This window comes from Centrocercus urophasianus, unplaced genomic scaffold (genome assembly GCF_019232065.1).
Source record: "Centrocercus urophasianus isolate 14NV4802_14NV808 unplaced genomic scaffold, USGS_Curo_1.0 seq_36, whole genome shotgun sequence".
NCBI classification, from domain to species: domain Eukaryota; kingdom Metazoa; phylum Chordata; class Aves; order Galliformes; family Phasianidae; genus Centrocercus; species Centrocercus urophasianus.
In genome coordinates this window covers 5,506,907-5,525,127 of record NW_024884933.1, presented here as the reverse complement: position 1 = coordinate 5,525,127, position 18,221 = coordinate 5,506,907, and the positions used below count along the sequence as shown (strand labels likewise).

At 43.2% G+C, this 18,221-nt stretch overlaps 2 protein-coding genes across 2 annotated transcripts; both read left to right on the top strand.

Annotated features, from left to right (window-relative positions):
- The first annotated feature begins 820 nt into the window (after nt 1-820).
- On the top strand, nt 821-1,648 carry LOC122167330. The gene is made up of 2 exons (XM_042831823.1): nt 821-1,595; nt 1,637-1,648. The coding sequence occupies exons 1-2, from the start codon at nt 858-860 to the stop codon at nt 1,646-1,648; spliced, it is 750 nt and encodes a 249-aa protein (XP_042687757.1). The 5' UTR covers nt 821-857.
- LOC122167090 (tetratricopeptide repeat protein 34-like) lies at nt 1,598-11,544 on the top strand. The gene is made up of 7 exons (XM_042831366.1): nt 1,598-2,389; nt 2,983-3,208; nt 3,937-4,129; nt 5,491-5,657; nt 6,640-6,910; nt 7,178-7,392; nt 11,023-11,544. The coding sequence occupies exons 1-7, from the start codon at nt 1,653-1,655 to the stop codon at nt 11,542-11,544; spliced, it is 2,331 nt and encodes a 776-aa protein (XP_042687300.1). The 5' UTR covers nt 1,598-1,652.
- The last annotated feature ends 6,677 nt before the right edge of the window (nt 11,545-18,221 follow it).

The following is an 18,221-nucleotide window of genomic DNA, read 5'->3' as shown; positions in this document are numbered from 1 at the left end:
CCTTAACTAAATGGGGACTCAAAGGGAAACAATGAACAGAGGACGCCAGCATCCTCCACGTTCTCTGCATGCAAAATGTGGCACCACAGCCCGCAGTGAAGTCAAATGGCAGTGAGGATTTGTGCAGCTCCTAGCAGAGCCACAACATCTGATCAGCTCCGCTCCTTCCACTGGGATTTCTATTTCAGAACAGTTCCTTGTTATGCCCTCGAGTCTTTCCTGCCAATATCGCCAGAGGCCTGATGTGACGGCAATGCTAAATTATATCTTGATAGCTAATTAGGGTAATTAAAGTGAAAGTAATCAAATCAAAGTAACGGCCAAACTCTTAATAAAATGTCAAAAAATCTCTATTAATCACAAAGGGTTTTTTTTCCCCCACGTGAACGTCTAAGAACGAGGCTGATGGCCCGGGCTGCCCGGCCCGCCCCGCTGCCGCCGTGTTTGCGGTCTCCAGGCAACGCCTCCCAGCCCCGCCGCCCCGCCGTCTCACCTCGCCTCGGGAGCCGCGGGCCGCTCCGCCGAACGCCGCTGCCAGGTACTTGTGGGGGTGAGAGGGAGGGCGAGACCCCGGCGCCCCGCGAGGAGCCCTGCGCTGCTCTCGGCCTCATCCTTCCTGCTCACTCGTGCTGCAGTCGCGCGGATGTGGGCTGTTAACCTGGGCTGTGCGTTTCTTCTCGTGGCTTTGCTCCCCGCTGGAACGTCCGGTTCGTCCCGGGGCTTCGGCTCGTCCATAGGGAAGCTGCGTGCCCCAAATGCGGAGAAACTGTGCTCAGCGGCCCCTCGTGCCGATTTTGTTTTACAGGCTGTTCTAGATGCTACTGTGACGCTCCTCGGTGAGGATACAGGTGCTGGCAATGTCACCTCAGGGGCTCGCTGCGCTGCTCTGCAGAGAAGGGGACCAGCACCTCGCCCAGCAGGAGCTGCCCGCAGCCACGGCTTTCTACGTGGCCGCCTTCAGCTGCAGCGCTCCCACAGCCCTGCAGAAAGTGAACTCCTTGGAGAACGGGCTCTGGGAGAGAGTGATTGCCACCTTGGAGATGTGGTGCAGGGGCAAGAGCCAGATTCCCAAGATCCAGAGCAAGAAGGTGGCCATCGCGTCGCTCAGAGTGGAAGTAGCTGCTGTCTTTCTCTCCACCCTAAGTCCTGACAACGTGCTGTCCTCGATATATAAAATGGAGGCCCTGCTCAGGCAGGGTTGCTCAGAGGAGGTGGTGAGCAAATGCAATGTTCTGCTCACGGCTCATCCGAAGTATTCAGTAGAACTGCTGCTGCTCAGGGCGTTGGCATGGGTGCTGTCGGGGACACAGATTAGAAAGGGAGTTGCAGACTACATCCAAGTGTTTGTGAGGCATCAGGCTGAGGCAGTGGCCTATGTGTGTACCAGGCAAAAAGAACATCTGCCACAGATCATCCAGGCCTTCTCTAATTTTCTCTCAACGTATCAGAAAGAAAGCCCAGATGGCAGTTCCTTGGACCACTGGCTGGGCAACTGCTACGCCTTCTTGTCTGCAGTGGCACCAGGTGATGTCTGGGTTTGCAGAGCGCAGGCAGCTTACCTCTTTAAGAAAAGCAAATTTGAGGAGTGTGTGGCAGTTTGTAGCAAGGCCCTTAAGGGACTGTCAGTAGACAATAGTCTCAGAGATGAGAAAATGCTGGGTCTGCTCTTGGAACGGGCTGCTGCATATTTTTTCTTGGGTGGCCGGATGCAGGAAATGATGCAGGATTTAGCAGAAGCCTTTGCAGCAACCCCTGACCTGGCAATGAAGCACTTTGAAGAGCTTTTCTCACCACCTGACACTGAGAAGATAGAAGAACAGGCTAGAACTGTCCTGGAAGTGAAGTTTGCAGCATACAGGGAGGCTGTGCGTGCTCGGACAGAACTCAGAAGCAATCGTTGTACTGAACTGCTCCCTGCTGTAATCCAAACAGTGCTTTTCCTCCTGCGTATCTCCCCAGGGTCCAAACGTGAGCTCAGAGTCCGGCTGGCAGACTGCCATCTCCTGCATGGACACATCAGAGGTGCCTTGGAAATCTGTGACCAGCTCCTGGCAGCAGAGCAGAAAACTTATCACAATACTCTGCTAGCATTGCGAGGATTCTGTGCCCTCCATTCTCATGATCATCAGCAAGCCCTGCAGGACTTTCAAAAGGTCATTGAGCATGATTCCCCTCATCCTAACAGCTGTATTAAAGCCTTATGTGGGCGCGGACTTATCCGGATTTCTGGTGGCAGCCATTACTTGACAGCCCTGGATTACATCACAGCTTGCCAGTTAAAGCTAGAAGAAACCATCTTCACCATCAAGGCCTATGTGCCGTGGAACCAAAGAGGATTGCTGCTAAAGGTTCTCCAGGAAGAGGGACAGAAGATGCTCCAGATGAAGAGGTACCCAGGAGGCAGTTCAGCCTGTAGACAGAAAAACAAACACAGCTGAATTTGGGTAGCAGGGAGTGCATTTTTGTTACACATTTCACAGCCAGTGCTCAGGGCTGTAACTGAAGCACAGAAGAACATGCTAACTCAGTGTTGCACTTGGTAGATCAGGACATAAACACAGGCCCTCTCAGACACAGGTCACTGCTTCAGGAACCCATTAACACAGTTCTTTTGAGTCCATGCAAATTTTAGCACATGGTTCTTCAGTAGAAACAACACTTTATTTTTTCCCACTATCACTGTTACATTTTGTTTTCCCATTGTGGTATCACTGCAACCACAGGTATGAATCCCATGTTGTTCACCTTTCTTTAGACCCACAGCTGCTTAGGAACATGTTTTCATAAAGGATAATGATCATAGAATTAAGTGACAGAGATTTCTGTGGTGCTAGCTATGGCAGAACACATCATCCATTTGATACTGACTTATATCTTAGCTTGCAGATGAGATGCAGGGGTTCCATTATTATTATTAGCATTTTACCTGAAAGTTGTCTTTTTTCTTTTTTTTTTTTTCTTTCTTCTTTTTTTTTTCTACAGGGATGCCCTCGGGGTTTACCAGCTGGCTTCTCTCCTGATGGAACTGGACCCTTCTGATGAGGCATCACGGATCCTTTGTGCCGATGCTCTGTACCAGATGGGCTGGGTAGAAGAAGCTCACAAGCTGCTCTCATTAGCACTCTCCAGAAATCCACAAAGATCTCCCGTCCTGGCCAGACTCGCACTGCTGCAATTAAAGAAAGGTTTCATGTATGATGGCAATCAGGTAGGGGGCGCCTGGCTGCAACTCAGCAATGATGGTATGGTGAATGTGGCTAGCAAGTTTTGCTTGAAACCATGGAAGAGATTCCCACAGGTTGATTCTCCAATCAAGTATTCCTAAGTTGAATTACCAGGTCCCACCATCAGAGGGAACTATTGCATTTTTTAAAATCCCATATAGACTTTCAGCTACAATGTTCTCAGGTTTTGTTGCCATCAATTTCTGTGAAAAAATATACTAAATAAAATATAATTTGTTGCCTTTGAAAGAAAACTATTAATGACTGACATGACTTTACTAGAGTCAGTAAGTAGCCCTTGGAAGCTGGATTCCTCTCTGCAGCTTTCTGCTGCAACTTCTAGATGGAACATATGTCACCAAAAATTTCTCTTTAAGATGTTTCTGTGCCACCTGCTTGTCTGCTGATTCTGCTCAAAGTAACCGATGCAAGAGTAGTGCACCCACTAAGATGACTGCCACAGCTACAGAGGTGATAAGAAAAGATGAGAGATGTGCTTTTTTCCCAGCATGCTGTTACTCTAGGGCCAGCTGAGGAGTTAGGTAGAGAAGATTCATGGTCTCTGGGTGGACCGTGGCTGGCACAATATGAGAAGCACTGGGAGAGAGCATGCTTGTCTCACTAGACAGTAATATTTCCAGCTTGAGCAGTTTTTTACTTCATTTATCTTTCCATGCTTGTCTCTCCTATCTTTTTCTCTCACACTGTTAAGCTGCTAAAGAAAGTGATCAAAATTGGGGATACCTCCTGCCTCCTGCCAATCATGGACATTTTCAAGGATGAAGACAGGAAGCTGATGCAAACTCACTGCCGTTCCAGGGCACTGAGCATCCTGAAGAACAAACGGGAAGATGCTGACATAAAAGAGGCCATTGCCTATCTTTCTTTTGCCATCATTGCTTCAGGTAAGATTATAAAGATATGGATAGGAGATTTACCTCTGTGGGAAATCAGATCAGTGGGTGATTGATTTTCAATGAGTAACTGCACAGAGGTAACTGAAGTGAGCCAGAAAGCTGGTAATGTGAAGAGAAATTTGGGATCCTGTTATCTAAAAATGTACTTTTCCTCGAAAATTGCAAGTAAGCAATTTGAAAGGGCTACTGAAAAAGGTTCAGTTTTTACTATTTTCAACTGATAGCTTCAAGGCAGAAGGGTCCTGAGTTAGCCTTTGTTACATCAGCTAATACTCTGCAAACCTTCCTACCAATAGCATTTACTTGGGACCTCCCATTCCTCATAATGAACATCATGTAAATATAATCACTGAAGCAAGTAACCTGCCTTCCAGTTCCAACGTACCTGTGACTGTGTGCTTCCAATGCAAAAGAACAAATGCACCCACTTACATGGATCATTATCCCAGCTTTTCCTCAAGAGAGACATGAGGCTGATATGGAAATGCTTCTGGCACATTCCAAGCAAAACCATGTTTGTATGGAAATCTGCTTTTCACCCAGAGAAAATGTTATGACAGTAGCATTGAGAAGAAGAGAGAGTGGTTTATGAAAATGGAAAACTGTTAACTGCTTTGATATGGTTCCATTTCACAGCCCATACATTCCAGCTTATCAACCCCCCACCTGGTAGAGCAGATGCTTGTTAAGAAATAGACATTGTCTTTATGGGAGCCAATTGATAGGGCTCCAGACAGATAATAACTTTTGGTACAGAAGTTTTGGAGCATATCAGGAGAGAGAAAAAGCCTCATTACTGTAAAATAATTGCTAGGGGTCTGTCTGCTGGCTCATCTCTGCAGGCAGCTGTGCAAGATGCTGCATTTGCCCAATAAAATATATTTACAGTGGCACTGATAATTTATAATCCAGTATTGGGATGACACAGTTATTGATTGCAACTCTAGGCAAATTAAGATCCTGATCAAAATTGGCTTGAAAGGAAGGGCTGTATGGACAGGGGAAGGATTTATGCTCTGCACACAGTGGATGAATGGACCATACTTTTCATCACTGACTGTATTTTTCATTTGGGCAGCATGTATTTTAAAGCAGAGAAAAAGAATTTTAGTATCACAAATTCCAGTGCACATTAATGTGGCAGTCAATTAGACAGTCCCATCTGGATTGCTGTCTTAGCCAAAACAACCCGTACTTTCCACAGCATATAAATCTACCACATCATTTTCACTTTGAAGCCTTTTGGTGGAGCTCAGTCATCTGCACACAGTGGAACTTTACTGCACCCTACTTTAGATCAGTAGGCTTGAGATCTTTAAAGTCAGCATGACTGCATTTCTCTCTTCCAGGTGGCTATGCTGAAGATTGCCTCCTCATCAGGGCTCAATGCTACGGGCACCTCGGTCAGAAGAAAACTGCTATTTTTGATTTTAATGCCGTCTTAAAAGAGGACCCTGGCAATGTGCATGCTCTCAGTGGGCGAGGATTAATTTACCTTGCTCTAAAGCAGCAAAAGGTATCACTATTAATTTGCTGGTCAATTTTGTGGTAGTGTAACATTAGCATAAAATACCCAGTCTTTGCCATGGACTCACTGAAGGGAAGAGTTTCTCAAAGAATTTGCCCGGTGACGGCTCTGCTTTTGGCTGTTTGTGTAATCAGCCCACTTGACATAACTGAGTTGCTTTCCCAAATCTAGAGAGAAGGAGACTAAACCTCAGTCCTACCATATTCACCATCACTACAATACGTTGTTCTGCAATGCTGCAAACTCTCCCTTGTATCTGAGCTCACATTTTCGTGTCGCAGTTTTGTGTCAGATGAGTTGTAGCATCTCGAGCTGATGTGACTGGGTTGAATTTATTCATTCCGTATTTTAGGTTGGCAGCTGTTCTGTGAAGTGTGAGATGGTTTATGACCAAGAAAGGTTTATCACAGTCAGATGCGAACCAATGGGCAAAACTCATCTTTGTGTAAAATGGTCTGAACAGTACATTTACATTGCTCGTGGCTGCAAGGAAGTCTGAGACAGTGTTATCACTGTGTAAAATGATGAATTTTAATTGCTGCTTGGAACTGTCTGACTGCAAAAACAACTGCTGTCTGGACTTCAGCACAATCATCAATCTTCATTCCCCTAACACAAGCTAGATGGAAAGTCTGGGGAATGCAATGATGCCAGATCTGATTCTCCTTGCCAGAGTGGAACAATTAACAATTCTGTTCTTAGAACTTTTGCACCTCCTATCATTTATGTGTCTGTATTCACCTAAGGACAGAGGGAAGTGGAGGGAGAGAAATGTGCCCTCCCTTATCCAATCAATGCACACCTGCCTGCCAGTTTGCTTTTTGAGATAGCAGAAATTTGCAGTAGTGAACGGGCTTTATTGGTTGTTTTGCATGCTTAAATGCAGCTGAGAACTGGAAATATTAGAAAAAAATGCATACCAATATGTAGGTATTGTTACCACTTCATTTTTGGTCTCATTTCTACATAGGAGGCAGTGCAAGATTTGGTCTTGGCGCTGAAGGCAGAGGCAGGAATGGTAATCCCAGCAATCCTGTCTCTAAAGCACGAAGCCCAAGAGCTGGTCGCTCAGTGGCTCCTTCAGCACAGCAGAACTGTGTTAGCTGAGCTTGTTGCTACCAAAGACTTTTCAAAGGAAGAAAGAACCCTCAGAGACCTTCTTGTGATTGCAGGAGCACTAATAAAAATTCGCAAGGAAGCACAGTATCACACCTTCTATACGGATGTTTTGATTGCAAATGGTGAGTACCAGTTCTTTTACACAGCTAGTCATAACAAATGAACAAATGATTCAAAAATTGATAAAAAGTAAATGTTACGTAGCAACAGTACAAGATGTCTGTTGTATGGTAGTTTTCAAGAGAAGCTTGCAAAAGTTTTGGGGGAGGATATGCAGTAATTAATGCTCCTAGGTATGAACCGTGGACAGTGTGCTTTAGTAAGTTTTATTGATGTTGCTTTCTCCACATGAAGTGGGTTATATAGCCTGTACTGGTGTTAACCAACAGGAAGGTATGAAGAGGCCCTTGTTCACCTTCAGGAGGCATTTGGGCACTCCTTTGCTGATGAGGTTGCTAGTGCAAGACTGGCTGTGTTGCAGCTGAAGAAGAGGAACGTGGCAGCGGCAGCTCACTCATTCAGCATCCTAGCTAAGAAAGATGAAAGGGAGCTGGAGTTCCTCCTGAACTTTGTAGATGCTAAGCAACAGCAGCATCTCTCTCAGGTACAATCCTTTTTTGATGGCCACATCTGTAGATTCAGGGGGAAAATAAATGGGAAGAAAAATCAGGCTGTGGAGATGTTCGTGGTGTTGTCCTGAACAGAAGCGTGCAGGAAGACATCATCATCAGAAGAATGAGAAATAAAGTGGGTTCTTCCTCCATCCTTCACTCCAGCCAATCTGAGATTAGAGAGTTTGGATTCAATTTCTTTCATTGCTTCAGTCTCTAATAATTCATCACCACTTCCTGCCACGTGGGGAATTTATTGTTGGGCTCTCTAGCATACAACCTGTTTATTCCCACTGTTAAAATGCAGGGGATGGTGAGGAGGAGCTAGAGATTTAACGAGATCATTGCTCATATTATACTCTGAGTGAGTTATATGGTGCTCAGAGCTGGCTTCTGGGAAAGGGAATTCATGTTTTGTTCATTTTCCTTCTAAAATGAAACGAAAGGTTCTGATTCAATCACATATAATGCTTCAAACCTTTAATGCAATCTTTAGGTTTTTAAATATACTCACATTTTTTAAAATGACTAGTCTTTGAGGTTGGAGAGATTTGGTTTTGGTTTTCTTAGCTACAACTGTTTAACATAACAATAACAAATTGTTCTGGTCCCCCTGAGTATGTATTTTTCACTGTTGTTTTAAGTTTCTCTCCCAAATTGCATCCAGCTCTGAGAGAGCATCTCCAGTAACAAGACAGGACAAGGTCGGATTGATGGTGAGGAGCTTTAACATTCACTCATGCATCTGCAATTCTGATTACCCAGAAGCTCTGTGTTCTGAGAATCAGTTTGCTTCCTTTTATTCAATTTGTAGATTGAGTGTGCCCTGGTGAGAAGCTATATTGTTATGTTTTCTCCCAGGTTATAAAACAAACAACATGCTGATAAACTAAATGCATCTAGAGAGGAGTGCTTTGTATGTATTTTAGCAAAACAGCAGGAGGATATAAGTAAACAAGTATTAATTTACCAGTCCCTAGATATACCCCATTACAGAGAAAAGAGCCCCTCTCTCCTGAATAATGGAGAAAGTTCAGTCTTCTGGGGAAGAGTTTGGAGATTTTAGAGCCAATTTACAATCTTTCACTACATAAAGCTGATAAAGGTACAATCAAGAATGTGTCTATGAGGGCCCTAAGGAGGAATCTATCCATGAAGATAAGTTTTACAGCTAAATTTCCCTTGCTGCCACATCACTCTTACTGTATAGAGCTCTCACAGCTGAGCCCATCCGTGCTGCCTTCTGAGCCAGTGCAGGAGGGATTGTTATGCTATCAGTCTGAAAGAAATGAATTCCTGTAGTTTCAACTGATGGCACAGATGAGTGAATCCTTTAAAGGGGGAGAGGCACTTTATTTCTGCCTCTTTCTTTCAGCTCTGGAACAAAGGCTGGAGCCGAACCTCTTACTGGTGCTTATTTATCACAACAGATTTCTCTGCCACTTCCAAGAATGAAGGTGGCTGGATTGATTTCGAGATTGGAACTCAACGCCTGTGGTGGAAGTCAAATAAGATCTATATTTTTTTCATCTATTATCTCAGGTTTTTTTGTGCAAATCAAGTAAACATTTGGACTCAAGAACCTGGGATCTTTCTCTGTTCTACAATCTGCAAAGATTTATGGAGCATGATAACTTTTACTGCGGGTTAGCCCAGAAATGGTTGGGGTTTTTTGCTGTGTATTTTGTGACAAGTGGATAAATATCTACTTTGCTTAGGTGAGGAAGGAAGCAGTTAATTTACCTGCACAGTATCACAAAGGATCTTTCCGACAGTACTTTCTTCTGCCCACAATGTTATTCCAGTTTGTGTTTGAAAGGAAGGTCTCAGAAAAGTCAGAAAGGCTTTTAGAGAGAATCTGTGTAAAGAAAACCATTTTGGTCTCACTATGCAGTGGCTCCTAACTACAATGCAGGGGGAGGGCGTTCTTTCTGATACCTCCACTTCTCAAATGAGGAGACTGAAATGAAGAGGTCAGGGTTTACCCAGTCTTTGTCTAGCAGAGCATTGCTTGGGGATTAAAGGTATTCCAGAAATAAATCACCTATCCTGGTGATCATACATACATACTCATACAATACATACATACAATACATACTCAGGGGGACCAGAACAATTTGTTACTGTTATGTTTAACAGTTGTAGCTATCCTGTTATCCTGGAGTCTGGTCTGGAAAGCTAGAAATAACTCTACGTGAGCTGCACAGGAAAGGGTGGAGCGAGGAAAGCTTCTTGATGTACTACTTTTTTTTTTCATGAAAAACAAAGTAATGACATTCTTTTATTATTTATAGTGCAAAGGGTCCCATGCTAAGGAATCTGTAAACAACTGGGGAAGCCACATGGGAACAGGAATCTCAAAGGTTTCTTAAAATGCAAAAGGTCAGAGGAAGGGAGTTTGCTTGCTCCTAGTGTAGCTTCAGCCCTTCAGTTTCCTATGTCAGAAGTTACATGTGTGGCTGATTGCCAGCTCCTTGCCCAGGGATGTCCAGAACTCACTCCTATAGAAATGATCTCAAAATCTGTATGGTCTGCCCACAACACAGCATTGTTCTTCAGAGCAATGTGATCCAGAACTTTAGAATTTCTAGGAATAAAAGTGTTAACCTGTTTTCCTAACTTGCATTAAACAGCAAGCAGTTCAATCTAAGCAGCAAACAGAGCCAAGACACACAGGCAGACTGGAAGAGGACCTGTGCCATGTCATGTGTGGCTTTTAGAGACTGCTCAAGCATAGCTGCTGAGGCAGTGGCTGAGCTAACTGAATTTTCAGTAGCTACAAGCATCCCAAATGTGTGACATCCCGTGGAATCGGGCTGATGAAAATGTTTATCCTGTGCTTCGCATCTCAGCTTGTTCGGCTCAGCCTTCTGTACGACCAAAGCTGCTGGTGGCAGCCTTGTTTATAACTTAAATACTCTGCTATAGCATGTTAAAAGCTTTGTTTATTACCAATAAAGAGAGATAATGAGACATCCATTCGAGGCAAATAGGTCTAACGGAGTTTTTTTTATTGACCTTTATAAGACTAAAAATTATGTGGCTTTCAGCCTTCCCTATTTTCATGTTGTTTTTCCCTTAAGATAAGGGCAGATAGTTCACTAATGGAGATCAACGCAGCCACCAGTTGGTTTGTTTCCTGTAGCTTTGGGACACTTATCAGAAGAGACCAATCTTCACTAATTAGTTCATGCAAATGTCTGTGGGGCTGACACTATCGACCAGAACACTCCATTTCCTTACCTGTTAGAAAAGATGGCAGAAATGTGCTTTCATGAACAGAATGCTGCCTAGTTTTAGTTAGCTCCATTCTGTTTTCAGTTCACATACCATTTCTTAAGGACGTAAACAACTTCAGAGGCAATGTTCTGAGCAGGTTTTAGCAGCACATGCAGAAACAAGGGATCTGGTTCAGCAACCCTTGAGATAACAGCAAGTGCCCGTTGCCTGATTGGTTTTTATATCTGCCAATTGTACATTTCTCCAACTAGATGCAATTTCAGCAGTTGAAAAAGTTGAAAGACGTTTCATAGGTTACCATATGTGTGGCCAGGCTGGATTGGTTAATTTACTTCCCCGCTACTGCCCTTCTAATATTAACTAACTAACTTTATGTCCTGTAGGTAGCAGCCCAAGAAGGAAATGTTCTGATTAAAGGCTGTCATTATAAGAAGGCTCTCGGTTACTTTACCCTGGCTATCTTGACAAGCAAAGATAACCCAAGATACCTCCGACAGAGGGCTGCTTGCTTTATGCACCTCAAAAAATATGACAAAGCTTTAAGAGATATGGAGAAAGTGATCGAGAAGCATGGCTGTAACAGTCTGAGAACACGAGTTCAGGACCACTGCTCAAAAGGACACCTGCTGTTGTCAGTGTCACAGGAAGAAGCAGCAGTCAAACAGTATGTTGAAGCACTGCAATTGGATGAATCCACAGCACTGTGCAGCATCATGAATGGCTCTGGTAGTGAAAACGTAGCAAAAACTTTTCATAAGATTGCACAAAGCAATTTTGAAATGCAGCATTATGAAGAGGCCTGGAAAATCACAGATTATGGCCTTAAAATTGATCAAAATAATCCCGACCTTAAGAAGCTGAAAACAAGACTCAAGCGAGAGGCATCAGGCTGTAGCATACATTAATGTGTCTGTGGGGATCTGCCTGTGGCTGACTGTTTTCTTGTTTGTTTGTGAGGCTGCAAGAATAAGGCAAGGACAAGATGCTCATGATAATTATGCAGTGGATCACGGCACTGAACGTGGCACAGCAAGACTAGAAGTAAATAATATCAGAGTGAAACAAAACTGACCAACAGAGCTAATAAGAACAAGGCAAATGGCATTATTCAATATTCTTTACAATCACTGTGGAAGAAAGTGAGCTCTGCTTTGTGAGGAATATCTAGCTAAACTGACTAATTAATTGCATACCACATTGGTTCCGGCCACAGTGGAGGAAAACACTCCAATAGCTTGCAGTTTATGAAATGACTGCGTATTTCCTTGCTATTTATTTGATTAGCTTTCACGCACACTGTTGAGCTAAATAGCTTTATTTTGTGAGCCAAAAAGGTCACTTGAAAGTAACATTTGTAATGTGTTTGTAAGTTTGTGAAGCATCCTGTGTTACACCGCTCAGCCACCCCGTCCTGAATGGAACAGGTGCCATTTTCTGATGGAACTGCAATAATCAGCAGCAATATAAGGGAGTGGGGGCAGCACTATAATGTAAAATGAAGGATGAGATCCAAGAGAGATGAGACATCCAACTTAGTACTGTGTTTTCTGGGGGACAGAGGCAGCTATGCTACAGGTAAGAATGGGTTTCTTTCTCTTTCAAAGCCAAGAAAAGTTACTCTGGTTCTAATCCTGGTGACATTGATGAGCACTTCTTGCTCCTAATTGACATCAAAATGCTATAGGAAGGTTTCTAAGGTTGGAATCAAAAAGAGCAGACAATAGACCACTGGATTAACAGCCTCTCTGCTGAGAGAAGCAGTTCCAACTTTCTGAATTTTAGTCTGTAATTCACAGTCACTGAGATATTCTTAAAAATCCCAGTCTTTACATTATGTATAAATAGGATATTTGGTTTTCTTCCCTTTCCTTTTACACCCAAAACTTTTCATGCTTCTTTTGTTAAGGAAAACAGAACTGGGGAGCAGCCTTCCTCAGATCACCTGGTGGTCATGGAAAGAACAGGGAGGATGATGCAGTTCTTAATATTCCATCCAGTGGCCCAAGTGAGGAAGTTTGGGGTTTTTCTTTGGCATGCTCTATTTTGTCACTTAGAACAGTCTGCATTCAGTGCCCCTGTAGCATTTTTTTCTTTAAAGACAGGGGCCAAATTCAGCCCTGAAAGATTGCTATAGAGTTGCACGGAGGAAGAAATTGTTTTCAGCCTGAATAGCCTAAAACTGCTATTTCTTCAAGCACCAGGAAGGCATATCACTTCTTATCTGTTAGTCATGGTCTAGATTAATGGCTGCTTCTCTCTGCAGATCCAAACTGTTCTCATCAGCATTTTTATTTGTTTCTTTTATCTTCTTTGTCCTCTTTCTGTGCACATTAAACTACTGTGATCAAAGTCCTTATCTCTGTCTGTGCCCAAGCTTCTGATTTGTTCTTTATTTCTCCATTGTGGGCTTGCTCTTCCAACTAATTTCTTGGAATATCAAATAGATCTTTCTGATTAGTCACAGTGAGAGGGGTTTGATTAGCAGCATCATTGCATTATGCATGCCTAGCACAATTTCACACTCAACACAACCCATTCTGACACTCATTTTCTGGACTCCTGGGGAGCAGGCAGGATTAAAGGTGACCTATTTCTCTCAGCTATTGCCCAGTCCTTGCACCTAATGGCCAGAAGCATGCCATGCCACATGTTCACACATCTCCACCATTCTACTGTTACACTTTGCCAGGAGACATTATCTTTCAAAAAAAAAAAAACACACCACAGTTTTAGGGAAGGAGTCCTTCCTTCCAGAGTGCCCAGCATTTGTTATTATCCAGCCACCATTGCTGGTTTTTGATATAACTCTGAGGCTAATTGTGATTCTTCACTCAGTGCTAATGAGTCCATGAAGACTGCCTGAGATGTCTTAATAGCATCACTGCTCTTGAATCTGGCTCTAGTCAGTCTGCTGCTCTGTTAAACAAGCTATCACAGCAGTCATCAGAAGCATTGCTCTTGCTAGGGAGCTGGGTTTGGCTGCCTTCCTTTTAGCCCCGTCTCCCCTGCCAGCAATAGCTATGCACCAGAAATCCATCAATATTTATCTACAGACATCTCCCTCCCACTCCACGCTGGTAAGTCTCATTGTTATCTATTGCCTTTACCCATAGCAGGGCCTGGGGCCACTCAGCTGAATCACAACTGTTTCATTACATACATGCCATTTCTAACAGGATATTGTTTCCAATTCCAGACTGAAGAAACTGGACAGAAGCAGCTATCCAATGATCACTGCTGTGTGTTTCTTTAAAGTGAAGCTGGAATTTTTCAAGATTACAGAACTGTTTCCAACCGCTTTGAGATCTGTCACTTATTCCATGCGTGCAGCTGATGGCTGAAGTTGGCTATAAAGAAATTCCCTTGTAACATCTGCTTGTTGGAAGTCTCCTGTGCAGCATGCTTCAGGACATCATTACGGTATGCTGGTGCTCCTGGTAATGAACTGTGAAAGCTCTGAAAACATGACTGTGTTTCTACACGAATGATGGTTTGCCATCACTGGCTTTATAAATATTCCACATTTTTAATAGAAATATAAAAGGAATATCAGATGAGAGAATATTTGTCACACTGTTATGCAAGCTTCCTGACTTTGCGTGCTGCACTCCAGCAGGCAGGGAACAGTTTAGAAATAATGGAAGATTGGTTGCTGTTAAATATTCAAATGGAAACTTTTCTCAGAGCTCAGGCAGAGCTAAACAAAACTTTCCTGACTATAAAATATTTTTTTCTTTGAACTCATATTATACTCATTATTTCTGTAATTTCAGTCACTGATGTGCTCCCGGGTACTGGGAGAATCTAAACCCACGAATGATGGATCACATGTATCTTTGTACCTCTATTGCCTGGGAAGTCATCTTCCTGACTTGCAGTGTAATCCGCTGAGCTTCCAGGACTTGCAGTGTGGTGGAAATGTGGCTCTGGCTCACAGCCACACAAACCCAGTAACTTTAATGAGTTCCTGTGTTTATAAGTAAGGACAGTCCACTTGACTTGCAGAGGCAGATGTTCCACTTTAATGACAGCTAATCTAAAACCCATTCCTTTTACTATCATTTCTCTGTGGAAGATTAACTGTGTTATCGTTGTACTGCTTTTGCTTCGAGCAATTTCCAATTTGCCAAGCTCTGAGGACTCACTGTCATCATTAATTTAATGGCTTACATGAAATTATCCCTGGCATTGTAATGCTGCCTGCCTTTGGTGTCTTGGCTTTCAGTCATATGTCAGCTCAACTAGTGTATGTCAGAATCTGTTGTTTCCATCAGCTGTTTCTTAATGACCCCTTAGGGAAGGCAGCTCATTACTTAGAAGGCACAGTGCTCTGGAGCTGTGGGCTTCAAGATGTTCCTCCTCTTTTCTCCTGCACCTGATGTGGCTTCCAGCCACAAGTGCTTCGTATTCTGTAGGATGCCAATGGAAGGTGCATCTCTGCCACTCCGGGAACAGGACCAGAGGTTTAAGTGGTCACTGAGATGCCTGGAGGGTAGAAGACAGATGCAGGGTGGCATCACTGTCTGTGGCATCCAACAGTTGAGAAGGGGTGAGGACAGGCCAAGTCTACCTTGCCAAACTAGCAGTGAATCTAAGTGTCTCACCATTCAACCCAGTCATTTTTGTTTTTATATGTTCCCTGCATGGTTCCAAGAAAATCAAGAGTTAGAAAGAATGAACTGACATAAGAATTTCCCCACAGATTGGAAAGGAAATTAAGAACAGTATCTGATAACAAGTTTACATGTTTTATTCCTGAACTGCCTCACAGTAAATGAAAAAATTTAGCCGTAAAGCCAGAGGGGGAGTAGGAGTGAGCAGGAAGCAGGAGAATGATAAGGATTCCATTCCATTCCTGTTCTGCCTTTTGTTATGCCCCTCAGTTGTACTTCCATCTCCTGGTCAGCACTGAGTATTCCTGATCCCAGGGAGCACAGCAGGCAGTGCCACACAGCACGGTGTGCAGGGCCCTGAGCTCACAAGGGAGCCACATCTTTAGCTCCAGATCAGTAGTGGATGAAATGAGAAGCAGACTGATTATTATCTTCTCGCTTAAAATGACCATTTTATGGAGCATCTTGATTGCTTAGAAACCTCAGATGTCATATTATAAGACATTCAAACCCTGGTAATACACTCAGTATATTCTCTAAAAATCGCGTTAAAATATTACAGTACTGAGAACATCTGTGTGCTGGTAACAGTGGAGTTTCTTTAATACAGTTTGAACAACAGAAACATTTGTACTTCACCATTTGCTTTCTTTCTTTTGCAACTTGGCCAACAATATTTTTGTAGTGCTGTTTCTTTTCTGCTCATGCATCCTGGGCAATAAAACCTATTTACTGAAGAAAACAGGTAATTAGCCATCTACATAAATTACCCTCTGTCTACATCATTAATGTGTTTGGATGTTTTAATTGATTGCCTTCTCAACTGTTTTGGATAGCTAAAATGCCAGCTAATGTGATCCAATTAAGTGTGCTAATAAACCTGACTGATGAACTGCAATATAAAACACACATTAAGTAGGGATGTAGAAGGAAATGCCGTAGAACTGACAGTTTAGAATAGACTGCGGCATTTTGGAAAGACTCAAACCACTTCCCAGCAAGGAAACTTCGATCTGACTCTAACTTTTAATGGGCTGCATCCAAGACCTGATTCCACACTCCTTTTAAGCACGTGCTTAAGTCTGTTCCTACCTACAAAATGTGACTCAGGTTCCCCCAGGAGCTTCCCCTAGAATTGCCTTCACCTTCCATCACATTCTGCTAAGAAATTGTTCTGTTTCTGCACTGACTTCTGTTATCAGCCAGCTGAGTACCACCTGTATCAGTAAGATTTCTGAAGTTGATTGTGTTGCTGTTCTCTGTGATGTATTACACACAAACAGCAGTGCACATAAGACTTCACCAGTGAAGGCTCTGACCTTACAAACGCTGAACCATTCACACTTCCAGAGATCCTCACACGAGAAATACGATGTATGCTCAGTGCCCTGGAGGCAACGCATCTAAAGATGGCACAGCATCTTTATGACAGCTCTACAGTTCTTATTCTAGGCTCAGAGATTATAGATTTAATGGACTAATTTGTGTGAAATTCTTTGCTCTGTTTTTTGCCAGATGTCAGACAAGACACAATGGCTCCTCTGGCATCAGCAGCTATTAATCTAATCTTGATTTTTGATTCTTTATGTGATTGTTCCATCTGTATAATGGGGATAATACTTTATTTTCAGATACTTGTCTATATCTCTTAATTCTGGGTACAAAATACTTCGAAGGTGACATGCTATTGCAGAAGAGCAATAGATTCTCAGCAAACCCATTCCCTAGTCAGTGATGCTAGCTGAGGTCAGCCCTGTGTTCTCTCTGATGTTGCACACCTCCTTGCCTATTTGCACAGCTCTCTGGCACCAGTAAATTCAGAGCCTCAGCCCTCAGTGGGAACAAGAAGGCATCCAGGGCACCCCACAGGAACAGATTTTGTGCTTTGTTTGTAGATAATGGCAAGGAAAAGAGTATGAACATTTTGGTACTTTCTTATAGCCGTGACACTGCCCGGGTTTCAGCCCCAGGCTCTTTGCTGTGCAGTACTGTCTGCGTGCTGGCTGTGCCTCCCAGGACCCAAAGGGCAGCTCTCACCACAGAGGTGCAGCTGGAGTGCAGACCCTTGGCCAGAGGGCAGTCAGGCACCTCTGTGAATGGAGCCAGGGTCCATTCCTGATGTATGGCACCTCCAGCAGTTACTCTGTGAAACCACTGACCATATCTCTATCTTTTCTGCCGCAGCTCCTGCCACTGCCACTGCCACCAAGTGCTCTCTCAGGATGCATGCTCAGGACATCCTCAGCCTTCTGGCTTCACAGCCCACTGGGCCCAGCATGGAGGTGATGTAAAAGTAAAAAGGGGAAATATGCTGCAAGTTAAACACATGCTTACACGTTTTGATAATTCAGGTCCTCAGCCCATGGATAGTACTGGTGAAACTAAGTGCAACGTTTGATCAAAAAGCACCCTTTAGTTTGTCTCTTAAGTGAGATGTAGATGATGTTCAAATTCACATGACTGGTTGCACACACTGATTTTTTAAATTGCTCTGAATATCTTCCTTCGTTTGAAAGATACACACAGTACACATCACTGAACGTTACTGCTGACATTTACATCCGTCCTGTATATGGAAATAATTTCAAGTAAAGTAGCTTAAAATCATTTTGTTTGCAATCCATCTTCTCATGGAGCAAAATAAAGCATATCCCTTAATTCCCACACATAGAATTTTAGAAGGTTGTGTCATTGAAACACAATTGCAATATTCAGCACTGGAAAATTAGACATTGCCTTGCAGAATAAGTCTTCCTAACACAGATGCTTGAAAATCTCTTGGGAAAGAATAAAAGCATGTCAGATTAAACTGAGAACTTTCCAAAGAATTAATTACTGTAATAGGAGAGACTTTTCTAAATGCTAACAAGCTAAAAATCGTGTTATTCCATTAAGGATAGCAGAGGTACTGTTTGCTGCACAATCTGCTTTCCAGTGTAGATCCAAGTAATTTGTAACTCTTTATCTAA

Coding starts and splice junctions, on each gene's coding strand:
- LOC122167330 (XM_042831823.1), top strand. CDS start 858: ATGTCACCTCAGGGGCTCGCTGCGCTGCTCTGCAGAGAAGGGGACCAG.
- LOC122167090 (XM_042831366.1), top strand. CDS start 1,653: ATGCTGGGTCTGCTCTTGGAACGGGCTGCTGCATATTTTTTCTTGGGT. Junction 2,390..2,982: donor AAGATGCTCCAGATGAAGAG/GTACCCAGGAGG, acceptor TTTTTTCTACAG/GGATGCCCTCGGGGTTTACC. Junction 4,130..5,490: donor TTTTGCCATCATTGCTTCAG/GTAAGATTATAA, acceptor TCTCTCTTCCAG/GTGGCTATGCTGAAGATTGC.